The 19,337-nt window shown below is 41.1% G+C and overlaps 1 protein-coding gene across 2 annotated transcripts in view; it reads left to right on the top strand.

Annotated features, from left to right (window-relative positions):
• The window catches only part of LOC132900412 (potassium channel subfamily T member 2), a 349,331-nt gene that overhangs the window by 113,738 nt on the left and 216,256 nt on the right, over nucleotides 1–19,337 (top strand). For both annotated transcript variants that reach the window (XM_060942489.1, XM_060942490.1), the window contains exons 2-3: nucleotides 10,817–10,896; nucleotides 11,233–11,332. In XM_060942489.1, coding sequence (XP_060798472.1) covers nucleotides 10,817–10,896; nucleotides 11,233–11,332 — 180 coding nt within the window. The remainder of the gene's footprint in view (nucleotides 1–10,816; nucleotides 10,897–11,232; nucleotides 11,333–19,337) is intronic.

A 19,337-nucleotide genomic window follows, 5' to 3' on the forward strand; every position in this document is an offset into this window, starting at 1 on the left:
AATTTTACCCATGACCGTCACTTCAGAGTGGGTGAACAGACATTGTCGTCAGGAGGCTCGTGTTCATTCCACTGTGCACTTGTGCCCATTTCCTGTTCGAAATAATGATCTTAATGAGCTTTTAACGTGCTGTTCCTCCGGCCTCAGCCTGAATCGAACATGTCAGCTGTAATGTTCCATGGCTGGGCTTTTTATTGGCCGGCGTTTTCGATCAAGGTCTCCGTGCTCGTTGCCCTTTCAAGTGGAAAACTTCTTGTGGAGAGGCAGAATGGCACTCTGAAGGACTTTCCGTCAGATGAGCAGAGAGGGTGGAAGGGCACTCGACAGGGACTGGTGTAACAGATGGAGGTGGGAGTGTAATTCAGCAGTGGAAAGAGCGAGAGAGACAGTGGTGGAACGATTCGAGTCATGACTGCTGCGTGTATATTTTACATGTTGTGCGTCGACATAAAGCTGGCAACCAGAGTTAAATTCCTGACCACGCGTATAAGATCACGCCTTCTTAAAGTGTCCAAGCATGGGAAATGTCAGTGTGAGCTCAATAAGGTGGAAGTGATCTGGCATGGTTTTCTTAGAAAAATGGTCCATGGAGGCTTTGAATGTAAGAATGTTCTGAAGGATGATCATGAGAAAGATAAGGACTCAAAAACACAAGTAGAGGGTGACGTTGACTGGAGCTTTAAAGTGCCATTCCACCATTGGATGTATTCTTTGGCATAAAATACAATATATTTTATGACAACATGACTAGACAGAGAAATCTTTTAGCTTCAAAATGATATATCAAACATAATTTTTTGACAACGACAAGTATATTAATTTTGCGACCAAAGTCACCTACCCTTTCAATTTCCGCGCGGTAGTGAAACGTGATGTCATCGGCAGGTTCCCCTTCTTGTGTACCACATGTCAGTCTATTTTTAGACCAGGAAACCCCCAAAGTGAGAGAGACATTTCTCCTCGTATATGGGGGCCAAAAAAATTGCGAAAAATTTTGAGTTAATCTTTCAGTTAGCTAGATTTATTGGTATTAGCTAGATTTATTGGTATTATTTTTATCGCATTCTATCTGCCATTGCTGATAATATGTGCCACGTCACACGTCACGTGGTACACAAGAAGGAGAACCTGCCGATGACATCACGCGCGGAAATTAAAAGGGTAGCTGACTTTGGTCGCAAAATTAATATACTTGTCGTCAAAAAATTGTTTGATATATCATTTTGAAGCTAAAAGATTTCTCTATCTAGTGATACCATTTATATATGTTGTCAAAATATATTGTATTTTATGCCAAAGAATACATCCAATGGTGGAATGGCACTTTAAGATCTCCAATAAACAACTACAGGATATAACCAAGACACTCCCGAGTCGAGACTTCTGCCATTTGCAACACCTTAAATATATAGGTCACGTATGCCGGCTGGAAAACAACGAACCCCAGAAACAGGTGATGTTCGATATACGTGATCCAAGAAAGATATGGAATAAAGTGGAAAGGCTGCTTAACATCGATGTTCAGCAGGCCAGAAGGAGTATGATGGATAGAGACAAATTCAAGCAACTACTGAATCATGTATTCAGCCAGGAGCACCCCAAGGTCAAGTAATTGTGCCTAGAGGGAAGGATGATAATGAGTATGCACCAAAAGGAGACAAAGTTTGCAGTTTCTCCTTCTTGCATTGGTGAGAGATTTATATTCAGTACGTTCACTAGAGTGTCTGAAACTTTGGCAGACTTTGTTGGAGAAACAGACTTCAATCAGTAGGACATTTGATTGAAGCCTTCGTTAGGGCTTTGATATTTCTGTAGGTGGCAGTGTCAGCACTTGACCAGTGGTGTAGCCAGGAATTCAATTCAATTCATTTCATTTCATAAGGAGCATCTTCAGAAAAGCTTCCTTCTTTATACAATATGTTTTGCTTTGCAGTTGAGAATGATGAGTCGGTGAAAAATGAAAATTAGTCCATGACCTCATCTGGAGGTTTTGAGGGACATTTTCAGTATGCATTAACTACTTTCCCTTGAAAAAACAGGCTCGGGGTCATGCGATCCAGAGCTAAAAATATTTAAATTCAGCTCATGGTGAACCTCGGGTCTGCACATTGTCAGTGAGTGTGCACAAAATACTTAAATTCCACCTAACACTGTATCCATCTCCAAACACAATGCATGGATGTAATTTTGACGGATGTTTTCAAAAAGTCTTTTGACAGTTGCCGATTAAAGGAGAACTGAAGGCAAGTTTTTTATTATCAAAATTCTATATCTCATTTTATTAAATATCGGAATGCATTTTTGATCGCTATTTTGTCGCTGCTATAGCAAGTTATGAGTGTTTGAAATATGCTCTGTAATATATCAGTCCATATGTCAAAGCAATGGCCGTAAACGAGATTCGCTGAGACCTGTGCGAGACATCGTAGGACGGAAGTAAAACGTACAGCAGAAATCAAAGTGACCGACATCTGCCAACGTTGTCAAAAGACGCACGCGCCCTCTTTCGAATGCTGATGTAATCAAGCTGGAAGTTTTGTTTGTTTTGATAGCAATCAGGAAAGTTTGAAAAAAGTAGGCAGTAATCGTCATTTAAACTCGTTTTGTGCAATATTTCGTTTGGAAAACAGTTTTCAAAATGGCGGCACCGACACCTGGCTGACACTTCACGTTTCGAAGTCTCGCACAAGTCTCGTGAAGATCGCGCGGATAAGCGACGCCTGCCGTGGACCAAACGAACTAAATTCAACACGGCTAAAAACCGAACAGGCCGATAAGTCTCATCTCATCTCATTATCTCTAGCCGCTTTATCCTGTTCTACAGGGTCGCAGGCGAGCTGGAGCCTATCCCAGCTGACTACAGGCGAAAGGCGGGGTACACCCTGGACAAGTCGCCAGGTCATCACAGGGCTGACACATAGACACAGACAACCATTCACACTCACACCTACGCTCAATTTAGAGTCACCAGTTAACCTAACCTGCATGTCTTTGGACTGTGGGGGAAACCGGAGCACCCGGAGGAAACCCACGCGGACACGGGGAGAACATGCAAACTCCGCACAGAAAGGCCCTCGCCGGCCACGGGGCTCGAACCCAGGACCTTCTTGCTGTGAGGCGACAGCGCTAACCACTACACCACCGTGCCGCCCTAGGCCGATAAGTATAATATTTAATTGCAATTAGTTGCCAATACGAGTCACGATATAAGGTTATTAAAACCGAAAACGTAATTGAATAACACGTTAATTAAGAAATAAAGCAAGTTTAAAAATGACTTCAGTTCTCCTTTAAGTGTGTAGTCAGTCATGAGGTGATGGTTAACTTGAATCTGCTTAACACGTGACTGACGACAATGAGCAACTGACTTCAACTTGCCTAGGAACATGTATTAACAAGGATCCAAACTGATGTGTCAAAGTCCATTTGGCGGCCATCTTGGCTACACTCCTGGGCAGTTATTTCCAGTTGTACAAGACCACAGGATTGAAATTGCTGCTAAAATTGAACATGAATTGTGTAAATAAAGTCAGACCTTTGGCCGACATAATATATAAATAAAAATAGCCTCAATGAGGCTGGAGCTCATACTGTTGTTGTGTGCGAGTTTGAAATCCAATCAATCCTGTCAGAGGAGTAGCAATTTTTGTGAAATTGCATATAACCCCTGTGTAGGTGGTGCCACCTGGTGAACTATTGTTGTTAGAATGTCTTTAGAGTCTTCTGGATTGTGAGTTTCAGTGAAAAATGTCCCAGCAGTTTACGAAGAGTAGCGTTTAATGTGACAAGTCACCCAAAATTTTCCAATGGCCATAAAGTCATAAATATGACTGCTGGCGCCACCGTCTTGACAACTTCTATACACACCCACCTGGGGAACATTGTGCATGAGTTTGATTGAAATCCGATCAGTCCTGTAGGGGGAGTCACGATTTTTATAAATTGTGGATGGAGAACGGACAACGACTGATGCGTGATCACATAAGCTCATCCAGCCAGGCCTACGGCTGAGCTGAAAAAAAAAAATCAGGTTGCTCAGGCTACTGCATATAGGCACATTAATTCATAACACAACATAGTGCCCTATATCTATCAGTTACTAATATTAAACATTTTTTTTAATCTTCCTTCAACTCACAGCACAGAAAAACTGGACATTGTTTTCTCACCGTGATGATTTTTCTCACACTATGATCTGTTGAAATACTCCAGATTTACATCAAGTATGTGGGCAAGTATAGTCAGTACATTGCTCACATAGCAGCAGCGTACAAGTTGCGTAGCGTCAAGCATATCCCGGCCCTAATACATGCTTCCTTGTGATATGTAAAGCCACTGTGTTTTTGTTTTTTTTTTTCACGCTGCTTTTCAGTGCTGAGCTATCAGCCCTCTTCCACATACATGAGCTCAGAGATCGGCTAGTGTCACTGTGATTGACAGAAGAGTTCCAGAGAAAGACTACACGTCTACATTTTGCTCTCTCGAATGGTTTTGCGATCATCCACAGTCGAACTCACGATCTCAGGACGATGAGGCGAACGTTTTTACGTTTTGCTGTTGCATCTGTTATATTTCGGGGCGGCACGGTGGTGTAGTGGTTAGCGCTGTCGCCTCACAGCAAGAAGGTCCTGGGTTCGAGCCCCGGGGCCGGCGAGGGCCTTTCTGTGTGGAGTTTGCATGTTCTCCCCGTGTCCATGTGGGTTTCCTCCGGGTGCTCCGGTTTCCCCCACAGTCCAAAGACATGCAGGTTAGGTTAACTGGTGACTCTAAATTGACCGTAGGTGTGAATGTGAGTGTGAATGGTTGTCTGTGTCTATGTGTCAGCCCTGTGATGACCTGGCGACTTGTCCAGGGTGTACCCCGCCTTTCGCCCGTAGTCAGCTGGGATAGGCTCCAGCTCGCCTGCGACCCTGTAGAAGGATAAAGCGGCTAGAGATAATGAGATGAGATGAGATGAGATCTGTTATATTTCTAATTAAAACCGAGATCAAATGATTGAACACATTTTCCCTGACTAAACAGCTTACCTCTGTTCATCTGTACTGATTCCAGGTGGCAGAGTCCAAAATACCCTGTAATCTGCTACGTGGTCCACTTGTTGCCCTGATCCTCGATTTGATTACCATAATTATTCGTAATTAGCAGGCCAGTTTCTTCGGGGAGCTTTAGACAGGGATCCCTGTGCTTAATTAAAAGGTTTATTTGGTGGCTTCGGTGCTGCCTGTGCTGTCTGACCAAGAACAATTATGCTCACAGCTAATTAGCGACAAATGATTTAGCGTTGTACTGATGAGGCTACGCATCGAGGTTAATGACTGTAATGTCGGCATGCGGCAGAAGGGATTCTGCAAAACACGGCCACGTCGACAGCTCGCATACCAGTCAGATTTTTACTTTGATGAATGTCAAGAATGCTTGTTTGGCATTCTTGTTTTTGTTTCATGTCTCTCTCTCTCTCACTCTCTCTCTCACACACACACAATTGTACTGTTGTGAAGCTCCTATCACAGCCTGAGTCATTCGACTGAACCATTTTCAAATGATTCATTATAAAAATATGACCAAAACTCTTATTGTTAGAACAACTGCATGCATCTGTGAGTGTCCACTCACACATTAACTTTTATTGTGCATATCTGCATTTGTGTATGTGTGTGTGTGTGTGTGTGTGTGTGTGTGTGTGTGTGTGTGTGTGTTTCCATGAGTGAGTGAGCAAGAGATGCTCTCTGTCACCATAGCAACATGTTTCCGCAGGGTGCGGGGAAGCTTAGAGAGTAGGGATTAGGGAGCATGTGTCCATGTGCGGGTCACACACTCCTGAAAAATTGATGCGGATTTTCTCTTTCATCTACTAGCATGTAATAGGAAAGAGTGTGTGTGTTTTTAAAGTGAGACGCCACCATTTTTCATCCGAATCGCTAGTCAGTGTGTTTTCCTTCCATTTCCAATTTCCTCCAAAAACATGTAGGTAGATGGATATGGCGTCTTGAAATTGCTCCTCGGTGTGAGTGTGTTTGTGAACGGTGACCTACGATAGCTTGGCGTGTCATTCAGGGTGTATTCCCGTCTCATGGAATAGGCTCTGGATCTACGCCACTCTAACCAGGATAAAATGCTGACTGAAGATGGATGAATGATGAAATTGATATTTAGGGAAAAATGAGTAGAAAATAAGAATTTATTTTCTATATGTATTTTATTTATCTAATTTATTATTATCATTTATTTTCTAATTTATTTTGCATTTTTAAAAGAAATGCGTCATAAGAAAATAAACACTTATTTCTTGAAGGTGCCTGCGCCATCCAGGGTTGATGCGAATGTCCTGTAACTTATCAGACTCCAACAGGATTCATGAAAATCAGGAACCAGGCAGAAGTCAGAAAATCAGAGCGTGAACGAGTCTGAGGATAATCCCGAGAACGAGCCAAGGAACCAAGATCAAACAGTGTAAACGATCAGGAGAGTAACACGGCTCAGAAGGTTCACAGCTATAGCAGTTGGCAAGACTTCGCAGTGAATGAATTTTCTTCAAGTGTTTACATGGAACAGAGTCAGGAAGTGAATCGGATGCGAATTTGCTGAACGGATTAGCATGGGCATAATGTCATGGGCACATATTCTTACACTGGAAATTAAAAAATGAAACGGAAATGTTAGAGATTGAGGAGGAGTGTTCTGTTTTTAAGCAAAAAAAAAAAAGTCAGCATTCATATGTACTTTTTAAAAGCAGCTGAAATTGTGTCCGTTATTGAGCTTTGTGTATTATATATATATATATATATATATATATATATATATATATATATATATATACAGGTAGTCGTCGACTTACGACCTATGCGACTTACGACCAATCGACTTTACGACCGTCTGGTTATGACTGGCAAGTGTTTTCCAGCTGAACTAGCTGAGCGTACGACGGTTTCTGCCCCAGCTCCTGGCAGCGCCCAGCATCCAGCCTCTCGCCGCGTACAACAGTTTCCGCCCCAGCTCCAGGCACACGCACAGTCTCTCTCGCGCTCCCTCGCGCACTCCGTCATACAGTTTTCCGCCCCAGCTCCTGGTTTATGAAACGAGCAAATCCTCCCGCCAGCCCGAGCGCTGCAACAGCTGATGATGACGTAGACGACCCACAGCCAAGCACCAGTGATGCCAGCGGTCACTAAATTTTGTATTTTGCTATGTTTAACATTTGTATTTTGGTATGTTTCAAACTAAAATGTTTTCTATTTTTCACACCTGTATTTCGTATTTTTTGTTTTCCACATATTAAACGAATTCTACTGTACACAGTGTAGTATGCAGTGTTTGACATAAACCAAATAATGACCCAAGGTAATGAAATAAGAAAATGTTGATGAAATAAGACTTTAAGATGATTACAATATCATTACACATTACAATATGCTTACAGTCATTTAACATAGGCCGACTTACGACCAGATCGGTTTACAGCCGGTCAGTCGTAACCAAACGCAGTCGTAAGTCGACAACTACCTGTATATATATTTTTTCCCAAAAAATTGTCGTTGGGGACCGCAGTCTTGTCCAGATCACATGTTCACAGCTGGAATATTTTTAACTCAGATTAGTGTTAGTTGTATTTGGGCCATTTTTGACCAACATTCTAAATACAGTTAAAAACTGTGAATGTGGCTGCTTACTGTTGACACAAAACATAACTGGCTGAGACTCAACCATTTTCATCAAGGTTTTGGTATTCAATTTACCCCGTTATTTATTTGTTTATTTATTACTTACTTATTTACGTACTTAATTATTTACTTACTCACTCACTTATTTACTTGCTTGCTTACTTAATTACTTATTTACTTATTTTACTTTCTTACTGGTGCATTTACTTAACTACTTATTTACTTATTTATGTATGCACTTATTTACTTTCTTACTGACTTACTTGTTTACATATGTACTTACTTATTTACTTATTTATTTGCTTGCTTGCTTACGAACATACTAACCTCCTTACCTACTTTCTTATTGACTTATTTACTTAGTTACTTATTTACATACTCACTTTTACAACCCCAGTTCCAAAAAAGTTGGGACGCTGTGTAAAAACAGAAAGCGATAAATTGCGACTCATGGAAACCCGACATTTCATTGAAAATGGTACAAAGACAACATCAAATTTTGAAACTGAGCTTTTTTTTTTTTTAATATATTCTCATTTTGAATTTGATGGCAAAAAAAGTTGGGACAGGGGCGTGTTAATACTGTGTTGCATCACTTCTACTTTTAACAACACTCTGTAAACGTTTGGGAACTGAGGAGACCAATTGCTGTAGTTTTGAAAAAGAAATGTTGTCCCATTCTTGCCTGATATACAATTTCAGTTACTCAACAGTTTGGGGTCTCCTTTGTCGTATTTTGCACTTCATAATGCACAAAGTGTTTTAAATGGGAGACAGGGTCAGGACTGCAGGCAGGCCAGTTTAGCACCTGGACTCTTTTACTACAGAGCCATGCAGTTTTAATATGTGCAGAAAGCGGTTTGGCGTTGTCTTGCTGAAAGAATGAAGAGCTTCCCTGAAAAAGATTTTGTCTGGATGGCAGCATGTTGCTCTGAAACGTGTATATATCATTCAGCATTAATGATGCCTTCCCAGATGTATAAGCTCCCCATGTCATGTGCACGAATGCCCCCTCATACCATCACAGATGCTGCTTTTGAACTGTGCACTGATAACAAGCCGGCTGGTCCCTCTCCTCTTTAGCCTGGAGGATGTGGTGTCCATGATTTCTAAAAAGAATTTCTACTTTTGATTCTTCAGACCTCGGGACAGTTTTTCACTTTGCCTCAGTTCATTGTAAAAGAGCTCGGGCCCAGAGAAGGTAGCGGTGTTTCTGGATATTGTTTATATCTGGTTTTAACTTGCATTTGTGGATGCAGTAATGAAGTGTTTTCACAGACGATGGTTTTCTGAAGTGTTCCTGAGCCCATACAGTGATTTCCACTACAGACACGTGTCTGCTTTTAATGCAGTGTCTCCTGAGGGCCTGAAGATCACAGGCATCCAATGTCAGTTTTCAGCCTTGTCTCTTGCATACAGAGATTTCTCCAGATTCTCTGAATCTTTTAATGATATTATGGACCATAGATGATGTGATCCACAAATTCTTTGCAGTTTTACACTGAGGAATGTTATTCTGAAATTGTTGCACTGTTTGCGCACACAATCTTTCACAGAGCCGTGAACCCCTCCCCATCTTTACTTCTGAGAGACTCCGCCCCTCTGGGATGCTCTTTTTATACCCAGTCATGTTACTGACCTGTTGACAATTAATCAAAATAGGGTTGTTGTTTTTTTTTTTAAAGAATTGCACAACTTTTTCAGTCTTTTGTTGTCCCTGTCCCAACTTTTTTGAAACATGTTGCTGACATCAAATTCAAAATGAGCATATATTAAAAATAATAATAATAATAATAATAATAATAATAATTCTCAGTTTCAAAATTTGCTATGTTGTCTTTGTACTATTTTCAATAAAATATAGGGTTTCCATGATGGGCAAATTATCGAATTCTGTTTTTATTTACAATTTACACAGCATCCCAACTTTTTTGGAATTGGGTTTCTTTCTTTCTTTCTTTCTTTCTTTCTTTCATTTGTTTGTTTGCTTTCATTGGTTCATTCTTTCTTCCATTCGTTTTTGTTCTTTTCTTTCTTTCATTCATTTGTTCTTTTGTTTGTTTGCTTTCATTCATTTGTTCTTTTGTTTGTTTGCTTTCGTTCTTTTATTTGTTCTTTTTCTTTCTTTCTTTTTTCATTCATTCGTTCTTCTTTTGTTCTTTCATTTGTTTGCTTTCATTTGTTCGTTCTTTCTTCTGTTCGTTTTTTCTCTTTCTTTCGTTCTTTCTTTCATACTTTTTCATTTGTTCTTTCTTTTCATTCTTTCATTCATTCATTCTTTCTTCTTGTTCTTTTTCATTCGTTTGTTCTTTCTTTTGTTTGTTAATTCCATTCATTTTTTTGTTCTTTCTTTTGTTCTTTTTCATTCTTTTTCTTTCTTTCGTTCTTTTCCATTCTTTTGTTCTTTTGTTTGTTCTTTCTTTCATTTGTTCGTTCTTTCATTCTTTTTGTTCTTTGTGCTCACTTACTTGGCCAGCTGTTTGTTTGATTGATTGATCTCTCTATATATTTGTTTTTATTTTTCACATTTAAAAAAAAATACTCAATTTTTAGCTGCTTTTCTTTTCTTTCGCCCCTGTAAAGCCCTTTGTGCTGCTCCACTGTATAAAGCGTGCTGTCTAGTCAGAGATTATTGCTGTCGTTATTGTGCTGTTGTGGCTGCTGCTGGTCGTCTGGTCCTCCTGCTCTCTGTAGAAAAAACGCAGACGGAGGCGCTGGGTCAGCCGGCAGTCAGGAGAAAAAGGATGGAGAGAATAAACAAGTCTAAAGCAAGCATTAATACGTCCTGGCACTCTGTGTTGCTCAGTGCATGCACCACACGATTATCTCAGGCGGAGGTGTGCTAATCCAGGTCCCAGAGCAGTGAAGGATCATGGGGAACAGAGCGAAGGCAGCAATCACCGGCTCTGCTGGAGGTCTGACAATCGGAAGGATTGTTATTGGTCCATGTTTAACTGGCAGAAAACAACGAGGCCTGTCTGTGCCCAGAGCCAGGAGGACATCATTTCCTCTCCGAGTCATTAGCTGTCACCACATACACGGCGTTCTGCTCTAATTTATGCCTCGTCATATTATCGTAATGGCTCTTTCACCCCCACACATACATTTTCATATACTTCATGATCCCCTTTCTTTCTGTCCTTCTGTTTTCCCCTCAGAGTCCAGGTCGAGTTTTATGTGAACGAGAACACGTTTAAGGAACGCCTGAAGCTTTTCTTCATCAAGAACCAGAGATCCAGTGAGTGCCGTCTGACAATCTGCTCATCACTGCTCATGCTGGAACCTGAACTGCTGCTGCTTCTGGTGTTTTTCGATTCTTTCTTTCTTTTTTTTCTTTCCATTGTTTTTTCTGTGCTCTGAGTCTGGTGTTGTGTTGTGTTTGGTCCTTTGTTTGGTGAAGTGCAGTGAGCTGTATCAGTGGTTAACCTCTTGCCTGTGTCAGTCGCTCTTGTACCTGTTTGATGTGCTGCACTCTGGTGTAAGTACACATCTGGAACTCTGTACCTGCTCTTAGTCTGCTTTGCTCTGATCTGATCTGATCTGATCTGATGAGCGTCCCCGTTTGTCGTCGCAGGTCTGAGAGTGCGCCTCTTCAACTTCTTCCTGAAGGTGGTGAGCTGCCTGCTGTACATCGTCCGAGTGCTGCTGGATGACCCGCGTGAGCAGAGGGACTGGTGAGAGAGAGACTCGCAAACGTTTCAGACAAATCAGCAGTGCGTCTTCAATCGGCATCGATCAGGAATAAGGACTCTAACATGACAATGGGACATGATAGTTCCTGCTTCCTGAAAGTTCATTATATTCCTATAAAAGCCCGATAGATGTCCAAACGTCTTTTATGACCCTTTACCACAGTAATAAGCAGTTCCAACAACACATCATACTTCTTTTTATCCATTTATAGTTACATTTAATGTAAGCAGTCGTTCCCTCACCAGTCTCTTTTTTTCCCCTTTTTTGAAATTAATAAGAAAAAAACAAAGTGTAAACTTCTCTGTTTAGAAAATGTATGAAAACTAATACAAAAGTTTTCCTTTGACTGTTTCACCACATCATAACAACAATCCTGTTTTTCTTTGTTAAATAATAACATGGTGGCACGGTGGTGTAGTGGTTAGCGCTGTTGCCTCACAGCAAGAAGGTCCGGGTTCGAGCCCCGTGGCCGGCGAGGGCCTTTCTGTGTGGAGTTTGCATGTTCTCCCCGTGTCCGTGTGGGTTTCCTCCGGGTGCTCCGGTTTCCCCCACAGTCCAAAGACATGCAGGTTAGGTTAACTGGTGGCTCTAAATTGACCGTAGGTGTGAATGTGAGTGTGAATGGTTGTCTGTGTCTATGTGTCAGCCCTGTGATGACCTGGCGACTTGTCCAGGGTGTACCCCGCCTTTCGCCCGTAGTCAGCTGGGATAGGCTCCAGCTTGCCTGCGACCCTGTAGAACAGGATAAAGTGGCTAGAGATAATGAGATGAGATGAAAAAATAACACAATTTTTTTAGCCTTATGGTACCGGTCAAAAAATTGGACCCACCTTCAACTAATTCAGTGTTGTTGTTTTTTTATTACTTAAGTCACTTCATGTCTTAAATTAATGACGGATATCGTTTCTCTTTACTTAGTTTTTCGGTTCTTGACATCATATGTATGGATTACTACAGTTGTGGTGTGGAATAGGGCTACTTATTGTAATTTTATTTCTTCTTTTATCCCTCATCAAAAAATTCCCATGCAGGGATTGGCCAAGGGTGGCTCATGTGACATACAGTGGTGCTTGAAAGTTTGTGAACCCTTTAGAATTTTCTATATTTCTGCGTAAATATGACCTAAAACATCATCAGATTTTCACACAAGTCCTAAAAGTAGATAAAGAGAACCCAGTTAAACAAACGAGACAAAAATATTATACTTGGTTATTTATTTATTGAGGAAAATTATCCAATATTACATATCTGTGAGTGGCAAAAGTATGTGAACCTTTGCTTTCAGTATCTGGTGTGACCCCCTTGTGCAGCAATAACTGCAACTAAACGTTTCCAGTAACTGTTGATCAGTCCTGCACACCGGCTTGGAGGAATTTTAGCCCGTTCCTCCATACAGAACAGCTTCAACTCTGGGATGTTGGTGGGTTTCCTCACATGAATTGCTCACTTCAGGTCCTTCCACAACATTTCAACTGGATTAAGGTCAGGACTTTGACTTGGCCATTCCAAAACATGAACTTTATTCTTTTTTAACCATTCTTTGGTAGAACGACTTGTGTGCTTAGGGTCGTTGTCTTTCAGCATGACTCACCTTCTCTTGAGATTCAGTTCATGGACAGATGTCCTGACATTTTCCTTTAGAATTCGCTGGTATAATTCAGAATTAATTGTTCCATCAATGATGGCAAGCCGTCCTGGCCCAGATGCATCAAAACAGGCCCAAACCATGATACTACCACCACCATGTTTCACCAATGGGATAAGGTTCTTATGCTGGAATGCAGTGTTTTCCTTTCTCCAAACATAGCGCTTCTCATTTAAACCAAAAAGTTCTATTTTGGTCTCATCCGTCCACAAAACATTTTTCCAATAGCCTTCTGGCTTGTCCACATGATCTTTAGCAAACTGCAGATGAGCAGCAATGTTCTTTTTGGGGAGCAGTGGCTTTCTCCTTGCAACCCTCCATGCACACCATTGTTGTTCAGTGTTCTCCTGATGGTGGACTTGTGAACATTAACATTAATCAATGTGAGAGAGGCCTTCAGTTGCTTAGAAGTTACCCTGGGGTCCTTTGTGACCTCACCGACTATGACACACCTTGTTCTTGAAGTGATTTTTGTTGGTTGACCACTCCTGGGGAGGGTAACAATGGTCTTGAATTTCCTCCATTTGTACACAATCTGTCTGACTGTGGATTGGTGGAGTCCAAACTCTTTAGAGGTGGTTTTGTAACCTTTTCCAGCCTGATGAGCATCAACAACGCTTTTTCTGAGGTCCTCAGAAATCTCCTTTGTTGGTGCCATGATACACTTCCACAAACATGTGTTGTGAAGATCAGACTTTGATAGATCCCTGTTCTTTAAATAAAACAGGGTGCCCACTCACACCTGATTGTCATCCCATTGAGTGAAAACACCTGACTCTAATTTCACCTTCAAATTAACTGCTAATCCTAGAGGTTCACATACTTTTGCCACTCACAGATATGTAATATTGGATCATTTTCCTCAATAAATAAATGACCAAGTATAATATTTTTGTCTCGTTTGTTTAACTGGGTTCTCTTTATCTACTTTTAGGACTTGTGTGAAAATCTGATGATGTTTTCGGTCATATTTATACAGAAATAGAGAAAATTCTAAAGGGTTCACAAACTTTCAAGCACCACTGTAAAATAGTTCCACCATTGATTAAGTAATGTAGCTTGTGACGTCAAAAAAAAAAAAAAATGGATTTTGTCCTGAGTCAGTCATGGTATTTAACAGTTATTCCACGAAATCAAGTCGTACATGAGCTGACAGTCAACAAGGCGCCTAGCATCGAGTTTGCTGGAATAATAATAATAATTTCAATTTATATAGTGCCTTTCTCACACCCAAGGCCATTTTACAATTAAGGGAAGAAAAAGAAAAGTCCTCCAAGAGAGGGTCAGCATGCAATTCCAGTGGTGTAGCGATCCACAGTCCCACCAGGCGCACGAAGATAAATCCCACACTGCCTGCACAGCTGCCACGACGAACAGCGAGCTCACTGTAGTCCATAGCAAGGAACACAGGCATCACCCACAGCGGACCAAGGCCTGGAGGGAACCAACACCAAAACTGGGTCCAGAGCTACACCACGACTGGTGGACAAAACATTCAAACAAAGAACAAATGTCAAACTACACAAACACACACACAAAAAAAGAAAAACCGAAAAGCTCCGTTGAGAAGCGGCAGCCAAAACACGCACGGCATACTCTCAACCAGAAACGGAAAGGTATAACCCATGTACGACGAAATTGAGTGGAATAACTGTTTTATTTTATCCACATTCACTGGATTTTGAGAAACGGAGCATTTTTATTTTTATTTTTTGCAAACTCGATAAATAAAAACTTTATACAAAACGTAAGACAAAATTATTTCCACTTAGAATGTAAATAAACCGGCGAAATGACAGGAGCAGCTTGTGAAAAATGCGATAATTAATAATAATAATTCTTGAAAATTTTTAAAAAGAGACATTCTTACTAGCAAATACTTTTATTCCATTTTTTGTTGCTTTTTTTTGTATTTTTTGGGATTTTGTTTTTGAGTAGTTTGTATTTCGTCCTTGGTTGGTTCAGCAACACTCTCCGCCATTTTGTTTTTCTCCACTCATGGTATATGAGCTGATAGCCTAGTAGTAGAGTTGTCAGAGTGCAGGCACTTACAGATGTAATCGCAGGAAGAAGCGAAGAACAAACAGCGTAGAACCAAATTGGAAAGCAGAAATCGTAGTCAGAAGGCGGGCAAGGGTTGGTAGATCAGGAAACGGAGTAACGTAGACAAAACCAGGAAGAAGAAACGTGAGAAGGATGGCGAGAGTCAAATAACGAGAGATCAGGCAGAGAATACAAAGGCTTGGTATGGACTGGGAAAGCAGAACGATACTTCGCACTGAGGCAGAGTTAGAGAGGGGCTGAAGTAGCGTGGTGGTAATTGACCTAATGACAGACAGTTGAGTTCAGTACTCCGGTGACGGGGTGTTGTGAATCTTGGTTGTTGTAATCTTCGGCGGCCATGTTTGTAGTTTGGTTAGCGCTGTTGGTTTCAGCGCTCCTACTGACAAGAGTAGCCAATCAGAGCATGCGAATGCTTATATCCAGTGACGGTGGATAGAATACATCCTGGATATACTATGAATGGACATCGCAGTTTCAAGCTATATGGCCGACTCGAGTCACAGCTGTGGCTCCGTGAGCATTGCTGTGTGTGTAGATCTACATATCATGATCACCAGGGACGCCGCCAGAAATTTTGGGCCCCATGAAAGATTAGAATTTTGGGCCCCCCAACTTTCCGTTATTAGCAACACTTTTTAATCTAGCAAACTGTATATGGCACTCGCTCATTAAAAACTTCAATCCTAAAGCATTTATGGGTTGTATTGCTGCTTACCTCCTTCTCCAAAGGGGGGTTCAGTGGTTTGGTAGGGCGGAGGTCCCCCTGAGGCTGAATCTGTGCATATTTAGGGCACCCCATTAGTTATGAAACTGGTTATTAGCACTAGTTATTAGCACCAGCATAACGTAATATTTCATCTTGTTTATCACACAAGTCAGTTCAGTTATTAAAATGGAAAAAATGTCACTGTACAAACTGTAAAAGTGTTCTCTTGATAGGCTAATCCAACCACGTTCATACTGTTCATTTACCATTCGCTAATATTTTGAACACACGTGAGCGATAGCTACCTTTCTTTGGGGAAAAACTGAGTGACCAGTTGCCTGCCTCTCCAGTCCCTCTCAGCTTTCAGCTGCCTTTCTTTACGTTTTTGACAGCCACTCTTCATATTTAGCGATCATAGACTGTACGCACTCCACTGCTGGCTGGCTGGCTGCTGCACCGCGACACAGCAGCAAGTAGCATTGCACTGATCAGCACACAGATTTAACGCATCGCGCTTCTACCAGAACTGGACCTTACCATTTCGCAAAAGGAGGAGGGTTAAATGACAATATGTTGAAGAACTCAAGAAATAGACAACCTTGTTCAATTAGCTCATTTTACCAGATGGAATATTGCATTGTTGTTATTTCAAAAGTCTTATTAAAAGCATATTATCAGCCCCTTAAAGGGCCCCATGGCAGTGCTAGGCCCCTAGAATTGTTCTAACCTTTCCCCCTCGGTGGCGCCCATGATGATCACACCTAGTGAGGCAGGCGACGCATGGTACACTGCACATGCGCAGGTCAAAGGTCACGCCAACATAAACAACAAACATGGCCACCTCCAGTGAGTTTATGCCGAGATTCAATGGAATCTCCACTTTTGGTTTGGAATTTTTTGATGAGGGATCGTATAAATCTAATATACCATTGTAACGGTTCAGTACTGGTGGGTGGAGCACAGAGGACGGCAGGACAGAGATCAGGTTCAAATGAGCATTTATTGGTACACTTTTCAGTCTAACCATAACTCAGACACACACATGACGGGTGTCTCGTTCAGGGATCTCTTCTACTCTCTGCTCTCCCTCCTTATATAGGGCGCGGTCACTGGGAAAACACACAAACACAGGTTAATTGCTCTCAGGTGTAGTGATTCTGCCACTTACCTTCCCTGACTCCGCCCTCCTGTCACAGACCAGCACTAGACCACGCCCCCGCTGCCACAACCATATGCTAAGAGGCTCCAGGAATTATGGATTCTCTTCGGTGACTGGCACAGTACTGTTTTCTTCAGGGCTGCATCTCTGTCACCTCAGGGAATCCATAATTTCACCCGGAGCCTCTCAGTGCATGGTATATATATTTGATTACTATATACTATTTGATCTCAAAGGCATTAAGAAGGTAAGAAACTCGTCCACGAATTAACTTTTGACGACACATACCTGTTAATCGAAAAGTGTTCCAGCTGACTACCTCATGAAGCTGGTTAAGATAATACCAATAGTGTGTAAAGCATCATCAAGGGAAATGGTGGATACGCTGAAGAATCTAAAATATCAAACAGTTTTTGGTTTACCACATAATTCCATATACACCGATCAGTTATAACATTAAACCCACTGACAGGTGAAGAAGTGAATAACATTGATTGATTATCTCATTACAATGGCACTTGTCAAGGGGTGGGATATATCAGGCAGCAAGAAAGAGAATGGTCAGTTCTTGAAGTTGATGTGTTGGAAGCAGGAAAAATGGGCAAGTATAAGGGTCTGAGTAATTTTTTTTTTTAAAAACAAGGGCCAAATTGTGATGGCTAGATGACTGGGTCTGAGCATCTCCAAAATGGCCCATCTTGTGGGGTGTTCCCAGTACACACTGATTAGTACCTACCAAAAGTGGTCCAAGGATCCAAAGGACAACCGGTGAACCGGCGACATGGTCATGGGCTTCGAAGGCTTATTGATTTGCATGGGGCACGAAGTCAAGCCCAAATGATCCAATCCCACAGAAGAGATACTGTAGCACAAACTGCTGAAAAAGGTTAATGCTGACTAAAACAGAAAGGTGTCAGTATCAACTTCAAAAACTGACCGTTCTCTTGCTGCCTGATCTATTCCACCCCTTGACAGGTGCCAGTGTAATGAGATAATCAATGTTATTCAATTCTTCACCTGTCAGTGGTTTTAATGTTATGGCTGATCGGTGCACGTTCCATGTGTTATTTCACAGTTTTGATGTCTTCAGTGTTGGTCTACAATGTAGAAAGCCGTCCAAATACAGACAAACCACCGAATGATTAGAGTAGGGGTGTACAAACATTTGACTGTCACTGTAGATGGTGTTCGTGGTTTAAGTCAACTTAGCTTAAGTACTGTAATTAAATACCAGCATGATATGTTGCCACATTAATAGTGTAGGCTGATACAGAGCACCTAAAGGGACGTGTGTTTAAAAAAAAAAAAAGATTTGGTGCACAGGAGAAATGACTGGAGAGAAACCTGAACTCCATAAATATGATGAAGCATTGTTTGTTTCTGACAGGAAAATCACCATACAGAGGAATATATTCGAGAGCACAAACTGTACCAAATATATCTTGAGAATGCGAAATGTACCAGAAAATATCATCAATCAACTAACAGACAAAATGCACACCAGATCATTTTCATATATTCTATCCACATTCACTGGATATGAGCAATCATGCGCACTGATTGGCTACTCTACTACTAGACTATCAGCTCATATACTGTGAGTAGAGAAAAACAAAATAGTGGCGCATGTTGCTGAACCAACCGAGGACGAAATAAAAATTCTCTACTCGAAAACAAAACCCCCCAAAATTATCAAGTATTTAAAAGAAACAGAAATAGCTAAAGGAATATTACCCCCCACCCCCAATATCTCCTGTTCCACACTCCAGCCCAGTCGGTGGTGGTAATGCACCTTTTCAAGTGGTTTACCAACCACCAAAAAACCTCAAAGAAGAAGAAAACACCAAAAAAAGGCAAAAGAAGCAATAAAATATAGAATAAAAGTGTGTGTGTGTATACCCTTTAGAATTTTCTATATTTCTGCATAAATATGAGCTAAAACATCATCAGATTTTCACACAAGTCCTAAAAGTAGATAAAGAGAACCCAGTTAAACAAATGAGACAAAAATATTATACTTGTTCATTTATTTATTGAGGAAAATGATCCAATATTACATATCTGTGAGTGGTAAAAGTATGTGAATCTCTAGGATTAGCAGTTAATTTGAAGGTGAAATTAGAGTCAGGTGTTTTCAATCAATGGGAGGACAATCAGGTGTGAGTGGGCACCCTGTTTTATTTAAAGAAGAGGGATCTATCAAAGTCTGATCTTCGCAACACATGTTTGTGGAAGTGTATCATGGCACGAACAAAGGAGATTTCTGAGGACCTCAGAAAAAGTGTTGTTGACGCTCATCAGGCTGGAAAAGGTTACAAAATCATCTCTAAAGAGTTTGGACTCCACCAATCCACAGTCAGACAGATTGTGGACAAACGGAGGAAATTCAAGACCATTGTTACCTTCCCCAGG

The sequence above is a fragment of the Neoarius graeffei genome, chromosome 16 (assembly GCF_027579695.1).
Source record: "Neoarius graeffei isolate fNeoGra1 chromosome 16, fNeoGra1.pri, whole genome shotgun sequence".
Classification (NCBI taxonomy): Eukaryota; Metazoa; Chordata; class Actinopteri; order Siluriformes; family Ariidae; genus Neoarius; species Neoarius graeffei.